A 19,742-nucleotide genomic window follows, 5' to 3' on the forward strand; every position below is an offset into this window, starting at 1 on the left:
TCGACTTTTGACTCAGCCTAAAAACACCTTCAAACATCTATTAACTGCCATGAGAAGTATTGGGATTACGTGTACTTTGCTTCTGGCTACGTTCAGATAGAATCTTCTTCAGATTTCTGGGGCACAGCTTTGCCATAAACACTGAAGCAGAACAAAGGAGAAGTATGTTCAGTCATACTCTTACCTCGAGTATTCCTGTGGATATGGGGAGGAATACCACGTCTGGATTTCATACTTGCCAAATTCGATGACAGAAGGGCATCGGACTTGTGGATCAGGAGGCCCAGTCACCCCTACTTTCTATGCAAGGGGAAAAAACAAGTTGCCATGAATTTCCCAGGGAAAGGCTTCTAAGCTGAATTCAAACATTCTTATCTCTACAGTCCATCCACACAAAGAATGAGGTGACACTACAACCCAGTACCAGTGACACTTCAAGCATGTGATTCACAAGAAGAAAGAATCTGTAAGCATTGTCATACCATGTATCTTCACTACCTTCCACACTGTTGCATGGTACACAGCAAAACTGAATACAATCTTTTTTCAGTCACATTTCTGTTTCCTTTCTTGTTATTTCAATAGTAACTGATTCATGTTTCCTTCTGTTTCACTCAGAAGCTAAACAGAATGTTTCACTAGTCAGCCAAATAAGATCTTACAGCTCGCTACCTGCATATGATCCACAACCATTTACTACTTTTTCCCCCCCCTCATCAGTTTACAGATTTATCCCTTATCTCCTTTCATCTACTAGAACAAGCCTAGAGAGTTTGCTGCTAGTAAAGTATCCAGTATTTTATCAATAGCCCACACATTTTAGCAGCTATTTATCTATGTTCTGACACAACTAAAGCCACACCTCTCCAGGCATTCTAGATTTCCACCTTAACCTCTCATGCTCACTTTCATATTGTCCTTCAGCTCTCTTGGGGTCAGTTCCCCATTACTGGGAAGCAGCAGAAACCAAGCACATTGGCTTCTCTGACAGACTGATTCACCTATTTCTTGGGTTTGTTCTTGCTGTGGTGCCTACTGCCAGATACTGAAAGTTTCACTCTACCTGCAGTGCTTGTTCCTGAATATCTCTAAACAGTTCCATGTCCTTTTCAGTTAAGACATCCTGGGTCCCAAAAAAACGGTCGTCATTTTCCTGTTTTCCATCCCAGCCATCCTGATTGTCTGTAAATGAGAAGGAAGACTGCCTTCACCTACATTTACCAAGGAGTACTTGGCTTTTAGTGCAGCAACAAACAACATCTTGCTGTAATCAGACCCCTTGCCAAGTTTTTTTCTTATGGGATTTTCTAATCAGATAAACCATTAAGGAAGAACCAGTTCTGGATTTGTGACCAAATTGATCAAGAAACACCCCTTCCACAAAACAAACTAAACTCACAGGACACTTCACATCACCCCCAAAGTATTAAGATACACCATTGTTCTTTCAGCACCAGCCAGGCTAATGCACGTGAACTATTCTAAAGCTTTAAATCTCATAGATTATTGTGGAATATTTTCCACTGCTTCTTTAGGAACAATTCAAGCTATGAAACTACTCAACAAGACTATAAGAACCTCAATGCATCAAAGCAAACTGACTGCATTAACTTTCAGCTCAAAGTTTTCATTCTAGTAATTTCAACATCCTAGCCTTTGAACATGTTCTTGGTGTACAGGATACTTACATTGGCAGGGTGAAAAATCTTTACCTGTGGGCCATTCTGAAGTGCTAGATTTCCTGGTACCCTTCTTCCTGATCCTATACTGCTGAGAATAGTCTACCACTTCCCCTCGAGCTTTTCGTCCATCAGGGGAGGGAGTGAAGAATTTAGTAAGGCCATCTATAAGCCCTTTGGTTTTCTTGTTAAACTTCAGGGTGGTGCTGCCATCTCTGCAGAAGTCCAAGACATCTGCCTGCTCCAGGTACCCTCCTTCTGATGATGCTGACTGGCTGGACAGGGTGATCTTACGCTTCCTACCCCGACCAGGGCCAGTCCGAACTTTGCTGAAAGGACCTTTCGATCTACAGAATGAGAAGGGGAAAGATATTGTCAGAAGATTTGCTAACGTGGTAAAAAAAACCACCTGGACAAAAAGAAGCACTGAGATTACTTCTACTATTTCACAGCACTTTAGAGAAATTCTGTATTGAAGAATAATGAAATTGTTGAAGAGATCTTCTCAGAGTAAACCAGACACCAGAAACACCCACTGTTCTACTGAATCTCACACTTTACTCCTCCTTAGAGACTTACGTTGTATTTTGATTCTTTAACCTGTTTTTGGGACGTCCTATTGGGTTAGCATAGCGTCGTTTTATCTGGGCTGCCTTCTTGTGTAAGAGTTTCCTTCCTTTCTTCCGTGGCCGACATATTTGACATATCCACATACCTACAAGACACAAATCCCCGTCACTGAATGCAAGTGACTTCTATAGAGAACATGAAGGAGAATACAGGCCCAGAAAGGGTACAGAAAGGGTAGGAATGGTAACAAAGGCCCCAGTTATCACATATATATTTAAGGTTTTCCATCACGAAGTCCTCACCTTTTGGCATCCTGGTAAGAGGCGGATCACAGCACTCCATGTGAAAGCCACGGTCACATGAGTCGCAAAATAGCATGTTATCCTGTTGAAGACAGATAAAGTTAATCTCTCTTTAGATGTCCATCAGCATTAAGCCCTCAATGAATTTGTCACCATCTCAGAGAACACACACATTTTTAACTACAGATGTATCATGATATTTCACAAGTATCAAAGACTACCGGACTCTCACAAAAGCTGCAATTATTTGACTCTAGGATGATTTTGTTTTGTAGTTTAACAGGATATCCACAAGCCCAATGTCCTCTTCGTTCACTCCACATTCCACTGTACTCACAGCATTTTTGCCCTGATCTCGACAGGAACTGCACGTTTTGCACTCAATACACTGCCATCGCAAGGCTTTCACTCGAACTGTCAACTCTGGAGAGAACTTTAAACAGGACGGATGACCTACAGAAAGAGGAGAAAATCCTACCTGTAAACCCACAGAAAGCTTACAAATTACTTTATCCCATGCATCATTTGGTTATCCAGATACTCCTATTTTTAAGTGCTTCTATTCTTATCCACCTACAAATACAAAACCAATACCTTAGATAGCAAGTGTTAGGCCCACAGAGAACAGTAAGCTCATTTTTCAGAACTGACTTGAGAAACATGATAAAGCTGGTCATCATTACCACATTTTTAGAGAAACCTCTGCAAGCCACATGAAGTATTTGCGTTAGGTTAACTTAACAGCCTCCCCTCTGGGAGCACATGATTCAGCTGAGCTAGTCATATTATATGCCGTAGATGCATACTGCTCATACATCTGGGACAGGAGTAGTCACTATACTAGACTTCTATACTTGCCACTTGTCTCAAGTGGCAAGGTTATTATCGGATGCATACTCCTCATATGTATGGGTCAGTAGCAGCGATTATAGCAAGCTCTTCTGTCTCAAGAGGATGGCTTATTACCAGCAGCATTGTATATGGGCACTTACCACTGTTGCCACAGTCAGCACAAGAGATGAGTTCTTCAGGTTTCTTCTCCCGATTTTGCTCTTTTGTACCAAGGCAGAAACTGCAGATTGGAATTGGTTCAGCAACCGGCTGAAGAGGAAAACAGACAAGAAGAGCACTGAGTGTATTAAGGGAGCAAATCATAACACACAAAATCACAGACACATTTATATAACAGGTAAACAATGCGTGATACTGGCTCACAGATTTCAGCTGGTCCTCACCACGCAATACTGTAAATATGTAAAGATGAGGCAAAAATGGGCACTAACTAGCCAACAATACCTTTGGCCTCAAATAAACTGGAGGTTTTTAAACCAAATGACTGACATTCTATAACAGCCTCCTCAAAGAAGCAGCAAGTACAATAACTGGTTGTTTTAAAGTGGCACTTGATCAGCTAATGAGAGTGAAAGGAGAGCCTTATCTCCAGTAACATCAAGTGCTGGATTTCATAATCTACCAAATTCTTTCTACTCCAAGTTTGTAACCAAAATTTAATTTAAAAGTGTAATAAAAATATGCTAAAAATCACATTTAAAACATTGGAAGCACAAAAAATGATAGATTATGGTAAGTTTTGAGACACATTCTTCGTATAGCTGTACCATGTGAATGTGTGATTTCACACAAACCTTTTTCAGAGTATATTATGCACTTACATATGCACATAATTATCGTACGGAAGCATATGCCAGAAGAACTTAAAGGAATCTTTACTGTGGCTAAGCCAAAGCAAAAGCTACACTCAGAAGAGTTTCTTGCAGAAAACAGGTTGGTTTATGGTACAGTAAAATACAAACTGGAAGTTTCAAGCTCTATCTTTACTTGGTGTACAGGCCCAGTGTGTTCACAGACCAAGGTGTGTTCCTTACAACACACACTAGCTGGAAACAATCAGAACACCCTGGCTTATTTTCAGATAAGGAAATGCTCAGAGAAAACTCCTTGAGTAATGTCAACAAGCAGATTGGCACGAGGACTAAAGCACACAGTGACCCCTGTCTGGCATCTGCTGGTCCTCTCTGAAACAAATGCAAGGACCTGGATTCACCACAAAGTTGCAGTAAAAAGGTTTAGAATCCTTTCAAATACAATTTGGCATATTTAGTCATCCTTTGGATTTGGTCAGATATTGGCTGTAAGAAACTACCCTGGTTCTTGGAACAATACTCTCCACTGCTCTTTGCTTTGAAGGAGTCTTCTATGACTCTGTTTCACTAGTTCTAGTGTACTTCTTTCATTAAAAAAGCAGCACTACTGCAGCCTCTGCAGACTTGTATCCAGGTAATGGGGAATTCATTGTATGAGCAGTTCACATCTGAACCGCTTTAGATTCAATGATAGCTTCATACAGTTACACACAACTATGTGACTGGGGTACTTATAAAATGCTTATGTGACCATAATAGCTGCCTATTCCTCATGAAACATTAGAAGACATGAACAAGTGTATTTGTTATGGTCCTCTCTCTCTTTCATTTTTCTCTAAGGCATTGACTAGCAAAGCTCAGCAGTGAATCCCATTGCCTGTCTTGCAATTTATTTTGCCTTGAATAAGACGAACAGGAGGACCAGAAAGTACCAGAAAGTGGCCCCAAATGCAGCTGGCCTCATCTCAGTGGCCATCCTGTAGCCTTTGGGAAAGCAAAGCTGGAACATTCATGCAACTTTTCAGGGTAGAAGTAAACTATTTCATATATCCTCTGCAGGAGTTCATGAGCAATTTATTTAATCAAAGAGAATCTTATAGAACCTCTATTAGGCAGTCTGAGATGGTCTTTCTTATCTCTCCTAGCCAGTATTTGTGCACTTCCTGTTCATCCCCATAGTCCTTCAAATGTGGATGGCCCCATGTAAAAACTGTTGAGCTCTGGAAGAACCAACTCAGAGATGATGCTTTAGAATAATTTATTGAATAGGAATGACTTTGAATATGGAGATGAGGCTGCTCCTCCAACGCTGCTGCGTGCGGCTGCGTTGTGCTAAGGACGGAGAGATTTCACTGCTGCTGTGTTTGTTCAGCAAAGAACATCCTGGCAAGTGGAAAACGCAAGCACACAATGAGGGAGTCGTGAAAACAAGCCTGGGAGCAGCCAGCTCACTTTCATACTGCACATTTTTGGCAGCCATTCAACTCCTTCTGCTGTTTTTCTCGCAAGCACATCTCTGTGTGTGATGTCACCAGATTCAGCGAGGGAGGGAGCCAGAACAAATTGGACTGACAGTGCGCTGCAGCCTGCCAGCCTCTCGGCACATGGTGTTACTATACAAAGGATGTCTAGAAACCAAACGTGCTCCCTATGGATTCAGAGGCTGTACCCCCTCCTAAAGATGGCTACAGAGAAGTGCCTATGGAGAGGAGGCAGGCAAGAATGCTAAAAGCTTAGTTTTGGTCAATCCATCTGCTTCGTAATCTTCTTAATTCAGGAAAGTGAAGTAGGAAACTCCTATTCCACTGCCTCACCACCCTCACAGTAAAGAACTTCCTCCTTTTATATCTAACCTGACCTTCCCCTGTTTTAATTTGAACCCATCACCCCTTGTCCTATCGCTACAGTCCCTGATGAAAAGAAATATGAAGGACTACTACAATGGACGGAGCATCTGAAATGCTGCTACAGAAGTAAAGTCAAGTGTTATAGGTAATAATTTAGATATTAGTTCAGTATATACAGGCTGAATTCTATGCAGTTGTTACGACATCTAAAAACCTACCAAAAAAAGGACTACTACTAGGAGCTGACACTCAAACTGTCTTACTATTAAACATGCACATGCTAAGAACTTCAGAGAACGTCAACTGGCAATATTTAGACAGTCAGTTGTTAAATAACCTTCCCAGAGCTAAGAAGTCCTTTAATCAGAGGATTAAAACAATTTGAGATCTGTACGTCACAATCAGAATCACATGCCAGGACTTCCTGCCTGAAACGGGGGGGGGGGGGGGGGGGGGGGGGGGGGGCAGGAGGGAAGGGAGGCTCCAGCTTCTTTCTTTGCAGTATAAAGGAACTCCCTTCATTTGACACTGATGCAGGAACTCTGCAGCTCGAGTTCCTGAAGTCTTCTTTACCCAAAGCTGTATTCTGGAAGCTGCCCATACAAAGGTACCCAGATTCAGCAAACCCAGGTGAAGTGAGGCAGTCAGGCACTGTATTTTTATGAATGCATATTTAAAAGAGAGTAAGAACCTGGTAGTAGTACAAAGTGAGTGCAGCTGCTTTGTCCTGAGATTGCGCTGAAGATTTTACATGCACCTTCATGACCAGCAGCTTCTGAAGCTCAGTCACTGCAATACAGTGACTAAGAGCACTAGAACTATCTTTCCCCTAAAACAGGGGAAGTTCAGGTTAGATAAAAGGAAGAAGTTCTTTACTGTGAGAGTGCTGAGGCCCTGGCACAGGCTGCCCAGAGAAGTGGTAAATGCTCCATCCCTGGCAGTGTTCAAGCCCAGGCTGGACAGAGCCTTGGGGGACATGGTCTTGTGTGAGGCATCCCTGTCCATGGCAGGGGTTGGAACTGGATGATCACAAGATCCTTTCCAACCCTATGATTCTGTGTATAGCAAATATATCTCTGTTGTTTCTTCCCTCAGTATATAAGAAAGCTAACACTGAAATCAAGTTGTTTATTTAGTGATGTTTTCCAGCCTCCACCTTCCTCCCTACCAGACTACACTTTAAAGCTCTGTAATAAATAAGGTTCCTTTATTAACCAAACTTGAGAGATGTGCCATTCCCTATCTGTCAACAATCTCCAGAACAGAAAGGACTAACTATGGGGATCCAGCCAGCACACTGGATTAGTCTCCTTCTTCTTAACCATCTATCCTCAGCTTTTACAAAAACTATGTCAGAGAATGCCATTAAAAACCACTTCCTCCACAGCAGTATACCATTGATGTAGGTACTCATCACAACCCTCATGTCTTCCCACACTCACAAACATTGCCTTTAAGTTGCCATTACTCTGAACACCATCAGAGACCCTCTTGATATCATTCCATGCCATTTCACCCTAGAGTTCATGGCCACGGTCTCATAGCATCCTCCACAGCTTCCATGACCTGCTTATGTTTGCTCCATTACTAAGAACTACTTTACCTGTTCCCTAATCAAGTCCAACGAAATCTTTAAGCATTTGAATTTCCAGAGTTACACAGAGTGCAGATGGAGGCCATCTGTTATCAACCACGATTTGTTTCAGACAGAACTACAGCCTTCTCCAGAACCAGCTGGAAGAGAGGGAATCCTCCAGCTGAGAGCCAAAGCTTGAAGAGCACCCTTGGAGTGTAAGGGTGAGCTCTCAAAATGTAATTACAATGTTCTGGTTGCGGATCATTTATGTACTCCACCCAAAACAAACCAATCCACAAATAACTTCCTTACCAGTACCAGGACAGTTCTTTGCTTTAAGACATGGAATTAACAGTTATTAACCTAAAGAAGGCACAACACAGCAATAGCTGTTGTATGCTTAAAGGCCTTCAAAACAACTATAATGCCCTCAAAGCACAGGATCTTTCTAAACAGATAAAAAAGTTTGTCTTCATGTGCTATGCACGAGTGCACACTGCGATCCAGAACTATTAATTGCAAGAGAGAAAGCCTAACGGATGCTGCATGTATAATAACCCACAGTTAAAGTGATTGATAAGTACCACTGGATATAAATAGCAACACAAAAGCAGGAAACGGGCCATAAGGAACACGTGAGAGCAGCACAGGCAATCTGCTGTAAATATTCCTCCTCTTTTTCAGCCTCAGAAATTTCCCCCCTTTTTTTTCTTCAGGAAGCACTTTCAGAATAGTGTTTTTATACCATCAGCTCTACTGCAGGACAATAGGAAGATATTTACTTAAAGGTTGCTATAGCCATGTCCAGTTTCAACTGACATAAAGGAGTTTCAAGGAGAGTGCAATGGAGATCAGTTAATACTATCCATATTGTGGAAAACAAGCATCAACAAAAGCAGAACAAGCTGTCTTTACCAAGAGCTTCCAGCCTTAACACCTGCATCTTACTATAGCTTGGTTCCTCGCAATAGCGTACCTAGAAAGAGCTCTTTCCTCTTCAACAGTACTAAATATTACTGCATTGTAGTAGCCCTGTAGTAGTGCAGTAATCCTTGCACTGTAATAGTACTAGATTAACTATTAAACAGTCCACCTGGTTTCAGCTGGGACAGAGTTAATTTTCTTCCCAGTAGTCGGTACAGTGCCATGTTTTAGATTTAGAATGAGAATAATGTTGCTGCTCAGCAGCGTTTACACCAAGTCAAGTACCCCCATGGCAGGGGGGCTGGAAATATCTTAAATAATCTTAATAATCTTAAGGTCCTTTGCAACCCAAACCATTCTGATTCTATGACTTTTCAGCTTTGAGGAGGCTGTGGAGCATAAGAAGCTGGGAGCCAGCCAGGACACAGCCAGGACAACTACCTCAGTTGGCCAAGGGATATTCCAGACTATAGGACGTCATGCTCCATATATAAACTAGGGGGAAAGCTGGTCAGGGACCACTGCTCAGGAACCTCCTGGGCATTGCTCAGCAGGTGGTGAGCAACTGCATTGGACATCACTTGTTTTGGTTATTATAATTATTTTATCATTGTTATTATTCATTTTCCCTTCCTCGTCTGTCCTATTAAACTGCCTTTAGCTCAACCCACAAATTTCACTTCCTCCCCGCCCCCCCCCCCCCCAAACTCTCCTCCATCCCAATGCACTGATGAGATTTGGCACCTACCTGCTGGCTTAAACCACAACAACACTCCTTGTTAATTGTAGTCCTACTGCAAAAAACCCCATGCACAGACCACACAAGTGATAAGTTTCATTCTTACTTGTTAAATACACTATTACTGGTTTTGTTGATGACGAATGGATAAACAAGACATGCAGGGTAGTGCACTTGCATTCTGGGCATAACAGTGTTAGCATTTATCAAGGTAACCCAGTTTGCCTGGACTTTTGTATAAGCACTGATTTCTGAGCTAGCAGGGGTTTGAATTCAGCTAGTATTCAAGCTGTGGCTGGGTTCCTCCTTTGAACTTGACCATCATACTACGCAATTTTGAAATCATGGTACTTGCCTCTAAAGGAAGATACACCCTGTAGTAACTGCTGCCATCATACTCAGTCGTGACTTTTTGTAATCTCAAACCCATGAATGCATTTGTTTAGGCATAACTAAAAGACACAATAAAGATTTTCAGCATGTAGCTAGTATACCACGGCCTTTATTTGTTACACAGACAGTATGATCCTCTGCTCTCTTGAGTGTTGTCTTATTTCACACTAAATGCCAGCTTCCTAAAACAAGACACTTTTCAGATACACTTTTGTACAGTGCCAACACAATATGACTTAACGATTAGGTACTAGAGCCCTATAAATAAAGACTACTGTACCAAGGAGATCTGTTCAGTAAGATGACCCAGGGCTTTTCAGACCAGCACAGGTTCAATGAGCTCTTCTGATTCAACAAAACAGCAGAGAAAAAAAAAAAAAGGCACAAATTTATTTATTTCAAAGTTTCTGATCAAAAAAGACCTAAAGTACTGCAAGCCACAATCCTCCTCCCCAGCATTCTGAAGATGCAATATACAACTGCATAAGGAGTTTCTCACAAGTAAAGACATAAATATGCATTTGATAGCCATATGTAAGCATCAGATACTTGTTACTCTTCAGGCTTCAAACACACAAATAGGAGTATTTCAAACTAAGTGCCTGTAGGAGAGAGAAATCAGCCTTTCTCGTCTGGCAATGCAACACACCTTTTGTGCCAAAAGGTCAGCAAAGAAATGAACACATTAGTGGTCCAGCTAAAGCAAGGTCTGGCAGGTTGCAGGGCTGACATGACAACACACAACCGAGGCACCACTGAGAGGAGAGCAGAGGCTCCCTCCTGTCCTGCCCTGCCCTCTCTGCCCTCCAGCAGCAGCTCAATTTCACAACACAGAACATTAACTTAAACCAACAATTTCATTTAACAGTAATAAACTCGGCTGCAAACCGTAGTAGTTCAGGAGCAAAATACCACTTGTTCTATCTTTGCAATGGCTGTGGTAACCTCTGGCAAAGCCACAAGTTGTCAGCTTGAGGAAGATTAACTTCTAAATCCTCTCTACATCACTTGCACCAGTCATGACCAAAATCCAACCAACAGAAAAACCTCCACGACTGAAAACCCAACAAAGTGGTGGGGAAACAGCCCAGAAAACTTCATCAAGATACTCTCAAAGCTTCTTCTGCATACTTGTATTAAGCCTTTCTAATCCCAATGGCACCCCAATAGCTAGTATATGTTAAAACAGTATCATTGTTTATTCTGTTTAGCATTTATAAAGGTGACAAAACCAAATCTGGCATTCATTTAAACGTAAATTATGGTTTCCAAAGCAGCACCAAAGAATTTCTTCTCCCAGCTCAGAAAAAGCATTTTTAAAAGCAATTAGGAGGGAGTTTCAAGAAATAAAACTGTTCCTCTTAACAAATACTGGCATAGAGCAATTGTTCTACAAGAAACAAAATACTTTCAAAAGTAAAAATCCTGGGTTTTACTAAATATATACAGAACATATATATTATATAGTATATGCATTTTTACTAATCTTTTACTAAGTATACTATTTACACAACGAAACACAAGTGATGATTATGCTTTAAAGAATTTTTTCATGCATACTTAACCAGAAATTTCCTGTAGCAATTGCACTGTAACAGTAGAATAACTTATTTAAGAGTCCAGCCTGCACAGCATCGATGGATGGTGGACTCCGTGTTGAACATATATTGCTCCCACACCTATTACCACTTCGGGTAACCTGATGTGGGAGCCCTGACATCTGCATTTCCTTACTCCCAGCTGTGTGGAAGTGATAGGGCTTGTGTGATACTTACTCAGGAGGCAGCAACTCTACCATGTTCTCTTTCATTACAATTTCAGCACGAATTTCCTTTACTTTTAGGTACCGCAATACTTTGCCACCCCCCACCCCTTCTTTCCACAACAGAAGCAGGTACTTGTGAATCCTACACGAGTGAAGGCACACATAGCGATTAAAACTGAAATTAAAGACAACTCTTCTTTTGTCAGCCACTGTCACTAACAAATAAGCAAGTTTCAGCACTGAGCTCTGCCCATCAGCAGGGTTTTTTTCCTGTTTGCTTGTTTTCAAAGTTGTGCTTTCAGGCCAGGGATTTCAAAACCACCAGGAAAGCAGCATGCCATTACTACTTGGTAAACCATGATAACTTGCCATTGGTTTTGCCCTTGAACGCTAGAATGTAGTACTCACAGAACACCCAGAGAAAAAAAAATTAGCTGAATAAAGGCAAATAGTGTTTCCTAACCAAAGCTTCTGTAGTGCAGCTTTACGTTTACTTCATTTAAAACATGTAAGCCTCGACTTCCATAGACCTCCTGCAAGGTACTCATCAGGTTCACAGTGCACAGGGAAACAGCCAGAACTGAATGTTCACTTCCAGGCGCCTAAGCAAAGTGACACTACTATCAAACACACAGGTAAACACTTGCAGCTCAGTGGAAGCTACTTGAACAAATGAAAGGAAGAATTATCACACCTTTAAGATTCATAACCTTGGATCATGAGCTACATGGAGAGTTCTTAAACAGATGTTAAAGACCAAACAGTGCAAGGATAAAAGACTAACAGCAGCAAAGACACAGGTCATTAGACTTCTCAGGTTTGGGAGGCTGAGCTTTTTTTCATGTTTCATTGCCAAGGCTCTTGTAAGAATCAAGAGAAACATTGTCACATTGCAGAAGGATCTGTACTGAAAAATCCATTAAAGAAAGGAAAACAAACAGAAACCCAAACCAAACACACAAAATAATCCACCAACAAAACAAAAATCCCTCCCCACTCTCAAGCACCCAACAAGTCAAGAAAAGGACTACAGCACAGTAAGCCTTTTGCATCTGTATAACTGGTTGAGATTTAACACAAAACAGTGAAGGAAGATCTTATGTGTCTGCACAGCCCCCCCAAAAAAACACACACACAAACTCCAAACAAGACCAACAAAACTGCCTTAAAAATCCTGTGGAAAGGGAGCTGAAGCTTTGGCTTCCACTGACTTGTCAGTCAATCAATGCTGGCAGAATCTACATAGATGTTTTAATAGCTTATCTTCAAAATGCCTTAAACTCCTACAAAACTCAGCACAGGTTACACAGCACAGAGAGAACATAAAGAGCAGGAATCAAGGATGCTTGTTGAAAACAAACACAAACAAACCCACAACTAAATAAAAACTAACAACCAAATCAACAAAAAATACCCCACAAAGCACAAGCCCAAAAGAATTTATTGAGGAAATGCCTTGCAAAATTTCTGCTATAGCTACTGTGCATCCTAATGTTAGTAACAATACTTTTGAGTGTTCAAGCTGCTCAGACCTGAGCAGGTAGAAAGGAATTAGGGAGCATATCTGACAGCCCAAAATGCACATACATACACATGTGCATGGGTTTATGCACCCAAGAACTCAATAAGCTATTCTTCCAGGGGACAAAAAACAAACCACAGACCAAATTCAGTATTTACAGTAGCCCATATTAATCACTCACCACTCCGTGATATATCCTATTTTAAGAAAACCCCAGGGAACACTTCATCTGAAAGATTACCAAGCTAGTCCCCGGTTTTGGCACGTTAGAAGATGACCAAATAGGCTGCAAAACATGCTGCATTAATAATAATATGCACATCTCATGTTTTCCACTGTTTCTACCACTCTCAAGTTAGGTGCCTCATGTCCTAGGCCTCTTTACATCCAGTTTTAATACCATTTTACAGCTACCCTGATTTCATTACAGGTATCACTGAAGTACATAGGAAACATTTGTAGACAGAACACTTGAAAAAAGGATAGAGGAAGCTGCTGGAATTTCCAGTACAGTAATACTTATTTCCTATGTTCCACCAGCTCACAATACCATACTCTGATTAGCCAAGTATTGTGTTCACAATAGAGCTGCCACAGTTAAACTAGAACTTCTGTAGTTTTAATTCTTCAAACCCTAATAGATCATAAAGCAGCCCTCTCACCAGAGAGTGAAGCTCACCTGGAATACCAGGAGCACCACACACTCAACTCATCCCTGAAGTGGGTATTTACAACAACAACAAAAATCCAGCACTGCTGAAAAATGTATTTATTATGGATAGAAAAAGTAAATTCACATTCTAGAAGCCCTGGAGACCAGTAGTACAAAGTTATGAATTACTGGCAGCAGACTGGCCTTTAATAAGCCAAGAGAGACTTCTGTTTTACACTGCCTCTACAGCAACACAAGGACAGGTGAGATCCTGCCTGGGTATGAATTTCACTCCAACTTCATCATTAGGAATGGAGGGTCTAAGACCTTTGGCGTGCAGAAGGATGGAAGAAAGGAGAGGGGAAAAGCATACAAGAAAACAACAGAAAAATACTTTGGTTTGTATAATGAACTATTATTTAAGACAGGTGAGGGGAGGCACACAGAAGGGAACAAAAGTTCACGAGTGTTCATTCCAGCATTTCCACTGTCTACATACTCTGACAGCACTTTTCAACTGCTATATCCTATATACCTTTTCTTCCTATTTCACAGCAAAGCTGTTCTGGGACAGAAAGTGCTGTTTTGATTGTGAACAAAGAAAGCCTCTATGACAACTGCTAATCAGCATGTTGCTGTATCAGCTATGTCCCAGTAAGAAATTTAACTGGCAGTCAAATGAAAACATGAAAATCAGAGATGATCTAAACTTTGCTTTGCAAACCCACCTCACCTTACAGTGAGAAGGCTCACATCCTATGCTTTATAAACATAACCAGATCGAGCCTGTCCCCGTACAGTTAACCCTGCTGTATGGGAGCATTAAGAGGTAAATCACCTACAGTAGTTTATTCACAGTTTTGAGGTACGCATACAAATTTACTATGCTTCCTCTGATCACACTCAGGATTTCAGGCACAGTAGAATCCTAAATGCGTATTAATTATTTCTAACTTACAAGATGCAAGTTAAACAAATCACTGACCTCAAATTGCGACCCTGTATTGACACATTTCATCGATGACAAGAAAACGTCCATGCGAACTGGGTCTTACCTTATCCTTTTCATGGGGAAGGAGACACACTGGAGGGAGACAGGAAAGAGACTCAAAGCTCTCCCTCCCATCAGCATTAGTGGTTGCTTTAGTGTTGAGTTGGTACAGAGGTCCATCTTTAAGAAGCCTTCCATGGCCAACAGCACGTTTGACAGCTAATCGTAATTGCTGGTGAAAAATGGAGGCAGCGCTACCTCCAAATAACGCAGACACATCTTTCTGCCCTTTCAGAAAACGCTCGATGTTCTTCAAGGATGAGCCACTAGACTCAGCCAAGCCCTCAATTGCCCGTTTGATAAGTTTATTCCAGTCCACATTTGGTTTACCATCCACCTTGCCATGGTTCCGAGGCTTCGGAAGTGCTATTCTCCCAGGATTATCAGGATCCTTGTAGGAGTTGAGACCCTTATTGGAGACTTTTAGAATAGTTCCATCTTTAACACTCAACTCTAACTGTTCGAGAACAGTTTTGCGGTCCAAACCGTGTGAAGATGACACTGCATTGCATATCCTCTCCTCTGAAGGACGCTGTTTTTGCTTCTTTACCTTTTTGATTGCCTCCAAAATCCACTCTGTATACAGCGGGTTGGCGAGTTTTACCATGGTGAAGGATTCTGTATATCCATAGAGTCGTTATCCTTTATCCCGATGCTGAACAAGTCTCACACGATGAGAAAACAGATTCTCGAGTGACAGGAACCAGCTAACCATAGCATACACGTTTTCTGTTCTGAATTACTCCTCCTTGCTCAAACATTCTTTGTTTTCACACTGAAGACAGAACAGCAAAACAATTAGAAATTTCCTCATTCTTTCCAATAAATCCCATAACAACTTCAGAGAAAATTTTTTCCACTAATGCATAAAGATTTCATCATATCTCACCTCAGCGTCTGGTCTGCACACTCACACTCAGAAGAACTGTAACATCAGGCCTGGAAGAAAACAAGGAGAGAGATATTGCCAATGGAAACAAAAAAAGAGGAAACCAAATTAGCAGCCAATATTAATACACACAAAGCAGACTTTTAATCTACTACTACAGTTCTGAAACACTGAAGTAATACTTAAGGTTTTATCTTCACTACTAATAAAAGTAATTCATACAACGTAGAGAAAAAAGTCTGCCCTTTTTAGTTTAATCCGTAAGTCAGTAAAAATTCCATACCAAGTTTTACATCATTGCTCAGCACAACGTAAATGAACATTTGGGGGCCGGGGGAGGCACACAACAAAGATCTTAAAAAAGCTGCAGCTCTCTTCATTTTAACACATGGAAGACACTGCCTGAAACGTCAATAGAAAGCAGTAGGAATACCCAGGAACCTTGAGCAAACAGCAAGAAACTTTCAGAGCTCTTCCAGGAGCATAATCATAGGTCTGATTCCCTCCTGCTAAGAAAAGCAATGAGAGATGTTCCATCAAGGAAAAAAAAAAAGTGAAGAATGCAACTAGAGATTGTAATTAAATGTTCCCCTTTCAGAGACCGTAGAAAAGAAGAACACAACATTATAACCTTCGGTATAGATGAGGCACACTGAGAACACTTGAGGACTAAGTAACCGGTGACCATACACAATGAAGAAGGGATGCTTATGACACTGCTAATTAAACATGCAGATGAAGGGTGCGAAGCTCTTCACAGCCTTGAGTTGTCTTTGACAAAGACTTTTTCCAAGTCTGATAACAGTACGTCGTGCTGAAGTTCTACTGCAAAAGTACACTGGCAAGGATTCACAAACTGTTTATCACAAGGAAGAGCGATTTTCTGCAAGGGAAGTTTTAGCCACAAGCTACTCATCAGCACCGTCCCCTCATTCTGCTTTCTAGTAAGTACCGAAGAATTTATCACCGCGCAGAACACATCCGCATGCACACACCGGGCTCCACCGCACAGCTCCACGCCGGGAACGCTCACAACTCGCGTTTAGAACGGGCAAGGACGCGGCGCTCGCCCCACGGACAAGCGCTGCGGAGGGACCCGCGGTGCGCCGGGGACTTCGGGCCAGGGAGGAGGCAGCGCCCCGGCCCCGCGGGGCTCCGCGCTCAGGGCGTTACGTAACCGCCCGGCCAGGCCGGGGCGACACCGGGACGGCCCCGGCGCCGGGGCGCTCGCTCGCTCGCTCGGATCGGCGTGACAAGCGGCCCCTGCACCTGCTACCGCCCGTCCCCATCCCGACCCCGAGCCCCGGGCGGGCCCCGCGCACGGCGCTCCGAGGGGTGCGACTGCCTCAAGCCGAGGGACTCGCAGCAGCGGGATCGGGAGAGGCGCGGCGCAGGCCGCAGCACCGGCAGCCCGTCGGGCGCTGCGCCGCTCTCCATCCCCAGCGAAGCGGGGAGCGCAGCCCGGCTCCTCGTACCGGTTCGGCCGGGCCCGCGCCCGCCTCAGCCGCGCTCTCCCGCGCCACAGAGCCCAGCCCGCAGCCCCCCGGCCCCCGCCGCCCGCCTCATCCGCGCCGCGCTGCGGCCACCGCCTCCCCAGGGTGTAGGCCCGGCGGGGCCCAGGGCAGCGGGCGGCCGGGTCCGGGCCTGGCGCAGAGCGGCGGCGGGGCCGGAACAGGCCGCGAGCCTGGAGCGCCCGGTGGGCCTTCCCTCTCCCCGGGCCCACGGATCTCGCCGGCCGCCTGTCCCGAGCTCCCCGGCACCAACCGCTGGAGCCGGGCTGGCCCCGCCGGCGCTACTCACCGAGGCCTGCGAGAGACGGGAACCGAGAGGCAAAGGCCGGACGGCGGCGAAGCCCGAAACTGACACGGCGGCCATCTTGGGTCCGGAGCTCTGCGGCGGGGGGAGGGGGCGTGGGAGGGGAACAGCCCGCGGCGGGCGGGGGCGCGCGCGGGGAACAGCGCGGCGGGGCGGGAGCGGCGGCGGCGCCGCCGGGGAAGAGCCGCGGGACGGGGCTGCGGGAGGCGGCGGAGCCGTGAGGGGACCCCCCCCCCTCCGCGCTCCGGAGCTGCCGCCGCCGGTATGGGCCCGGTGCCGCCGGGAGGCAGCGGAGGGAGGGCCGGGGTGAGGCCGTGCTGTGGTAACGGGTGGTTGGAGGCTGTAAGGAGGGAAATCCATCTCTTGGGCTTAGCTAAGCGGGCGTTTGGAACAGTGACGGGGCTTTTCCTGCTTTAAAGGTACCGAAGCGATGGAGAGGCCTGGAGTGACGATGCCGTGAGGCCGGGGGGAGCCGAGCACGGCTGAAGGCATCTCGGTGAGGTAATCTGTGTGACTTCGGCATCTTTGATACCGTTTAGCTTGAGGAGTAAAGCGCACTCCGCCAAAGCATGTGTGCTTTAGGCTTAAAAGACAGCTTTTGTGTAAAGTTTAATGTGAGCTCCCCATCTTAACACTGTGAAGAGTTGGTAAAACAACCTTGGGATGTGTGCTGAATGGCTTCGGTTCGTGTCTTGAGATGGTTCTCTTTTGAGCAAGAGGGGCTCTTTCGATGTTTTAACAAGTTTTCTCAGCACAAAAGTTAAATACTTATTCCTTGAAGCAAATGGAGCCTGAGATGCTGTTACACAAGGCACTGTACAAACAGTTCTGTTTCTGCCATGTAGATTATAGAGGTATGGCCTTCTCTTGGCATGATTGTCTTGGATTCCCCCAGCAATTAATGGCTTCTCCCACCTCTTCCTGAGTTTTCAGGTGGTTTATGGCTTCCAGAGCCATAAATTACAAAGCAATACCCAGAAAAGCTAATGGAGATATAAACATATTTCCCAGTTACAAAAGTAAAGACTAAGAGGATACAGTACATAACGGTGAAACCCAGCTGTGTTCCTGCAGCACATAGTAGACTATATTCCATTTAAAATTGGCAGTAGGTTATTATTAGATCCCTTGGAAAATGAATTGGGATTGTGTCCTGGGTTCAGCAGTAGCAGTTATTCTTCTCCTTCTTAGTAGCTGGTGCAGCACTGTGTTTTGACTTTCAGCCTGGGAACAGAGCTGATAACACAAATGTTTTAGTCTGACCAAGGACTTTCTGAGCCTCATGCTCTGCCAGGGAGGAGGGGAGGCCGGGAGGAAGCAGAGACAGGACACCTGACCCAAACTGACCAAAGAGGTATTCCATACCACAGCACGGCATGGCCAGGATGTAACAGAGTTACCCTGGAAGGGCTGGGACTGGAGGGTTGGAGGAGGTATCGGTCGGTGCTCGGTTGTGTGGGGAGGGGTGAGTTATTGGTTGGCTGGTGTTGAGGTGTTGTATTCTTTCCTCATGTTATTTCCTTTATCATTATTGTCATTGGTGGTAGCAGTAGTGATTTGTGTTATACCTTAGTTACTAAACTGTTCTTATCTCAACCCATGGGAGTTGCATTCTTTTCGATTCTCCTCTCCGTCCCTCCTGGAGTAGAGGGAGGGAAAGAAGGGGGAGAGGGAGCGAATGAGCTGTGTGGCTGGGTTTAAACCACGACAGACTGTTCACTATTACAAATGTTAAAAATGGTCTGGTTTCTTCTACTTTCTTTATTTTCACAGCACAGGGTAACAGGTTAAATCACCAGAATTCCTGCATCTGGCAAACTGGAGATGGGGAGGAGTTGTTTTATGATAAAGACAGTGCATGGTTTGGCTACACCATTTTGTAGCGCTGTCTGCCACTGTGCTTGGGTTTCTCCAAGGGCATACATAATACAGAGGTATAAAAGCCTTCAATGGGGAGTTTTCAAGCTGTCAGTAAATCAGCCAACACAATAAAATTCTCTTCTGGCAGCATCTTCTGCCATGTTCTTTTAGGTTCCAGTTTATATTAGCTCCTGAGCCACTCTGGGATCTGACTTTTAGAACAAAACATGATCTTTGTGTTGACAGTCTGGAAGCAGCCAGGCAGCATTTCTGCAGCCGCAAACACTGGTGTAACTACAGATTGTTCTCTGCTGGTGCCAGCAAGATGCTATAATAAACCTGCCTGATCTTAAAGCGGAGATGTATTTCCCCTTTTCTCTCAACAACCTTTTCCTTTGGTGTGCAATCCTCAGGTTGCTTTTGTATTGACGCCAATGTTCTTGATGGCGAAAGAAACGGAGGTAACCGTGGGGAAAAAAATACATAAGTGAGAA

The 19,742-nt window shown here is 43.9% G+C and overlaps 2 protein-coding genes across 4 annotated transcripts in view; one reads left to right on the forward strand and one right to left on the reverse strand.

The window, feature by feature from the left end:
• The window catches only part of KAT6A (lysine acetyltransferase 6A), a 31,120-nt gene extending 13,661 nt beyond the window's left edge, over positions 1 to 17,459 (reverse strand). For 2 of the 3 annotated variants that reach the window (XM_065659375.1, XM_065659373.1), the window contains exons 1-10: positions 17,374 to 17,459; positions 15,574 to 15,623; positions 14,689 to 15,459; positions 3,544 to 3,652; positions 2,889 to 3,004; positions 2,552 to 2,633; positions 2,259 to 2,394; positions 1,689 to 2,026; positions 1,064 to 1,182; positions 185 to 300 (exon numbers count right to left, since the gene is read on the reverse strand). In XM_065659375.1, the coding sequence (XP_065515447.1) occupies positions 185 to 300; positions 1,064 to 1,182; positions 1,689 to 2,026; positions 2,259 to 2,394; positions 2,552 to 2,633; positions 2,889 to 3,004; positions 3,544 to 3,652; positions 14,689 to 15,291 (1,619 nt within the window). In that variant the 5' untranslated portion in view covers positions 15,292 to 15,459; positions 15,574 to 15,623; positions 17,374 to 17,459. The remainder of the gene's footprint in view (positions 1 to 184; positions 301 to 1,063; positions 1,183 to 1,688; positions 2,027 to 2,258; positions 2,395 to 2,551; positions 2,634 to 2,888; positions 3,005 to 3,543; positions 3,653 to 14,688; positions 15,460 to 15,573; positions 15,624 to 17,373) is intronic. The other variant, XM_065659374.1, reaches the window with a different exon arrangement.
• LOC136003640 (proline-rich protein HaeIII subfamily 1-like) lies at positions 16,559 to 19,450 on the forward strand. Its single transcript, XM_065659448.1, has 4 exons — positions 16,559 to 16,624; positions 16,763 to 17,453; positions 17,808 to 17,889; positions 18,646 to 19,450. Exons 1-3 carry the CDS (start codon positions 16,559 to 16,561, stop codon positions 17,846 to 17,848), a joined length of 798 nt encoding a protein of 265 aa, XP_065515520.1. The 3' UTR covers positions 17,849 to 17,889; positions 18,646 to 19,450.
• The last annotated feature ends 292 nt before the right edge of the window (positions 19,451 to 19,742 follow it).

Source organism: Lathamus discolor, chromosome 22 (assembly GCF_037157495.1).
Source record: "Lathamus discolor isolate bLatDis1 chromosome 22, bLatDis1.hap1, whole genome shotgun sequence".
Classification (NCBI taxonomy): domain Eukaryota; kingdom Metazoa; phylum Chordata; class Aves; order Psittaciformes; family Psittacidae; genus Lathamus; species Lathamus discolor.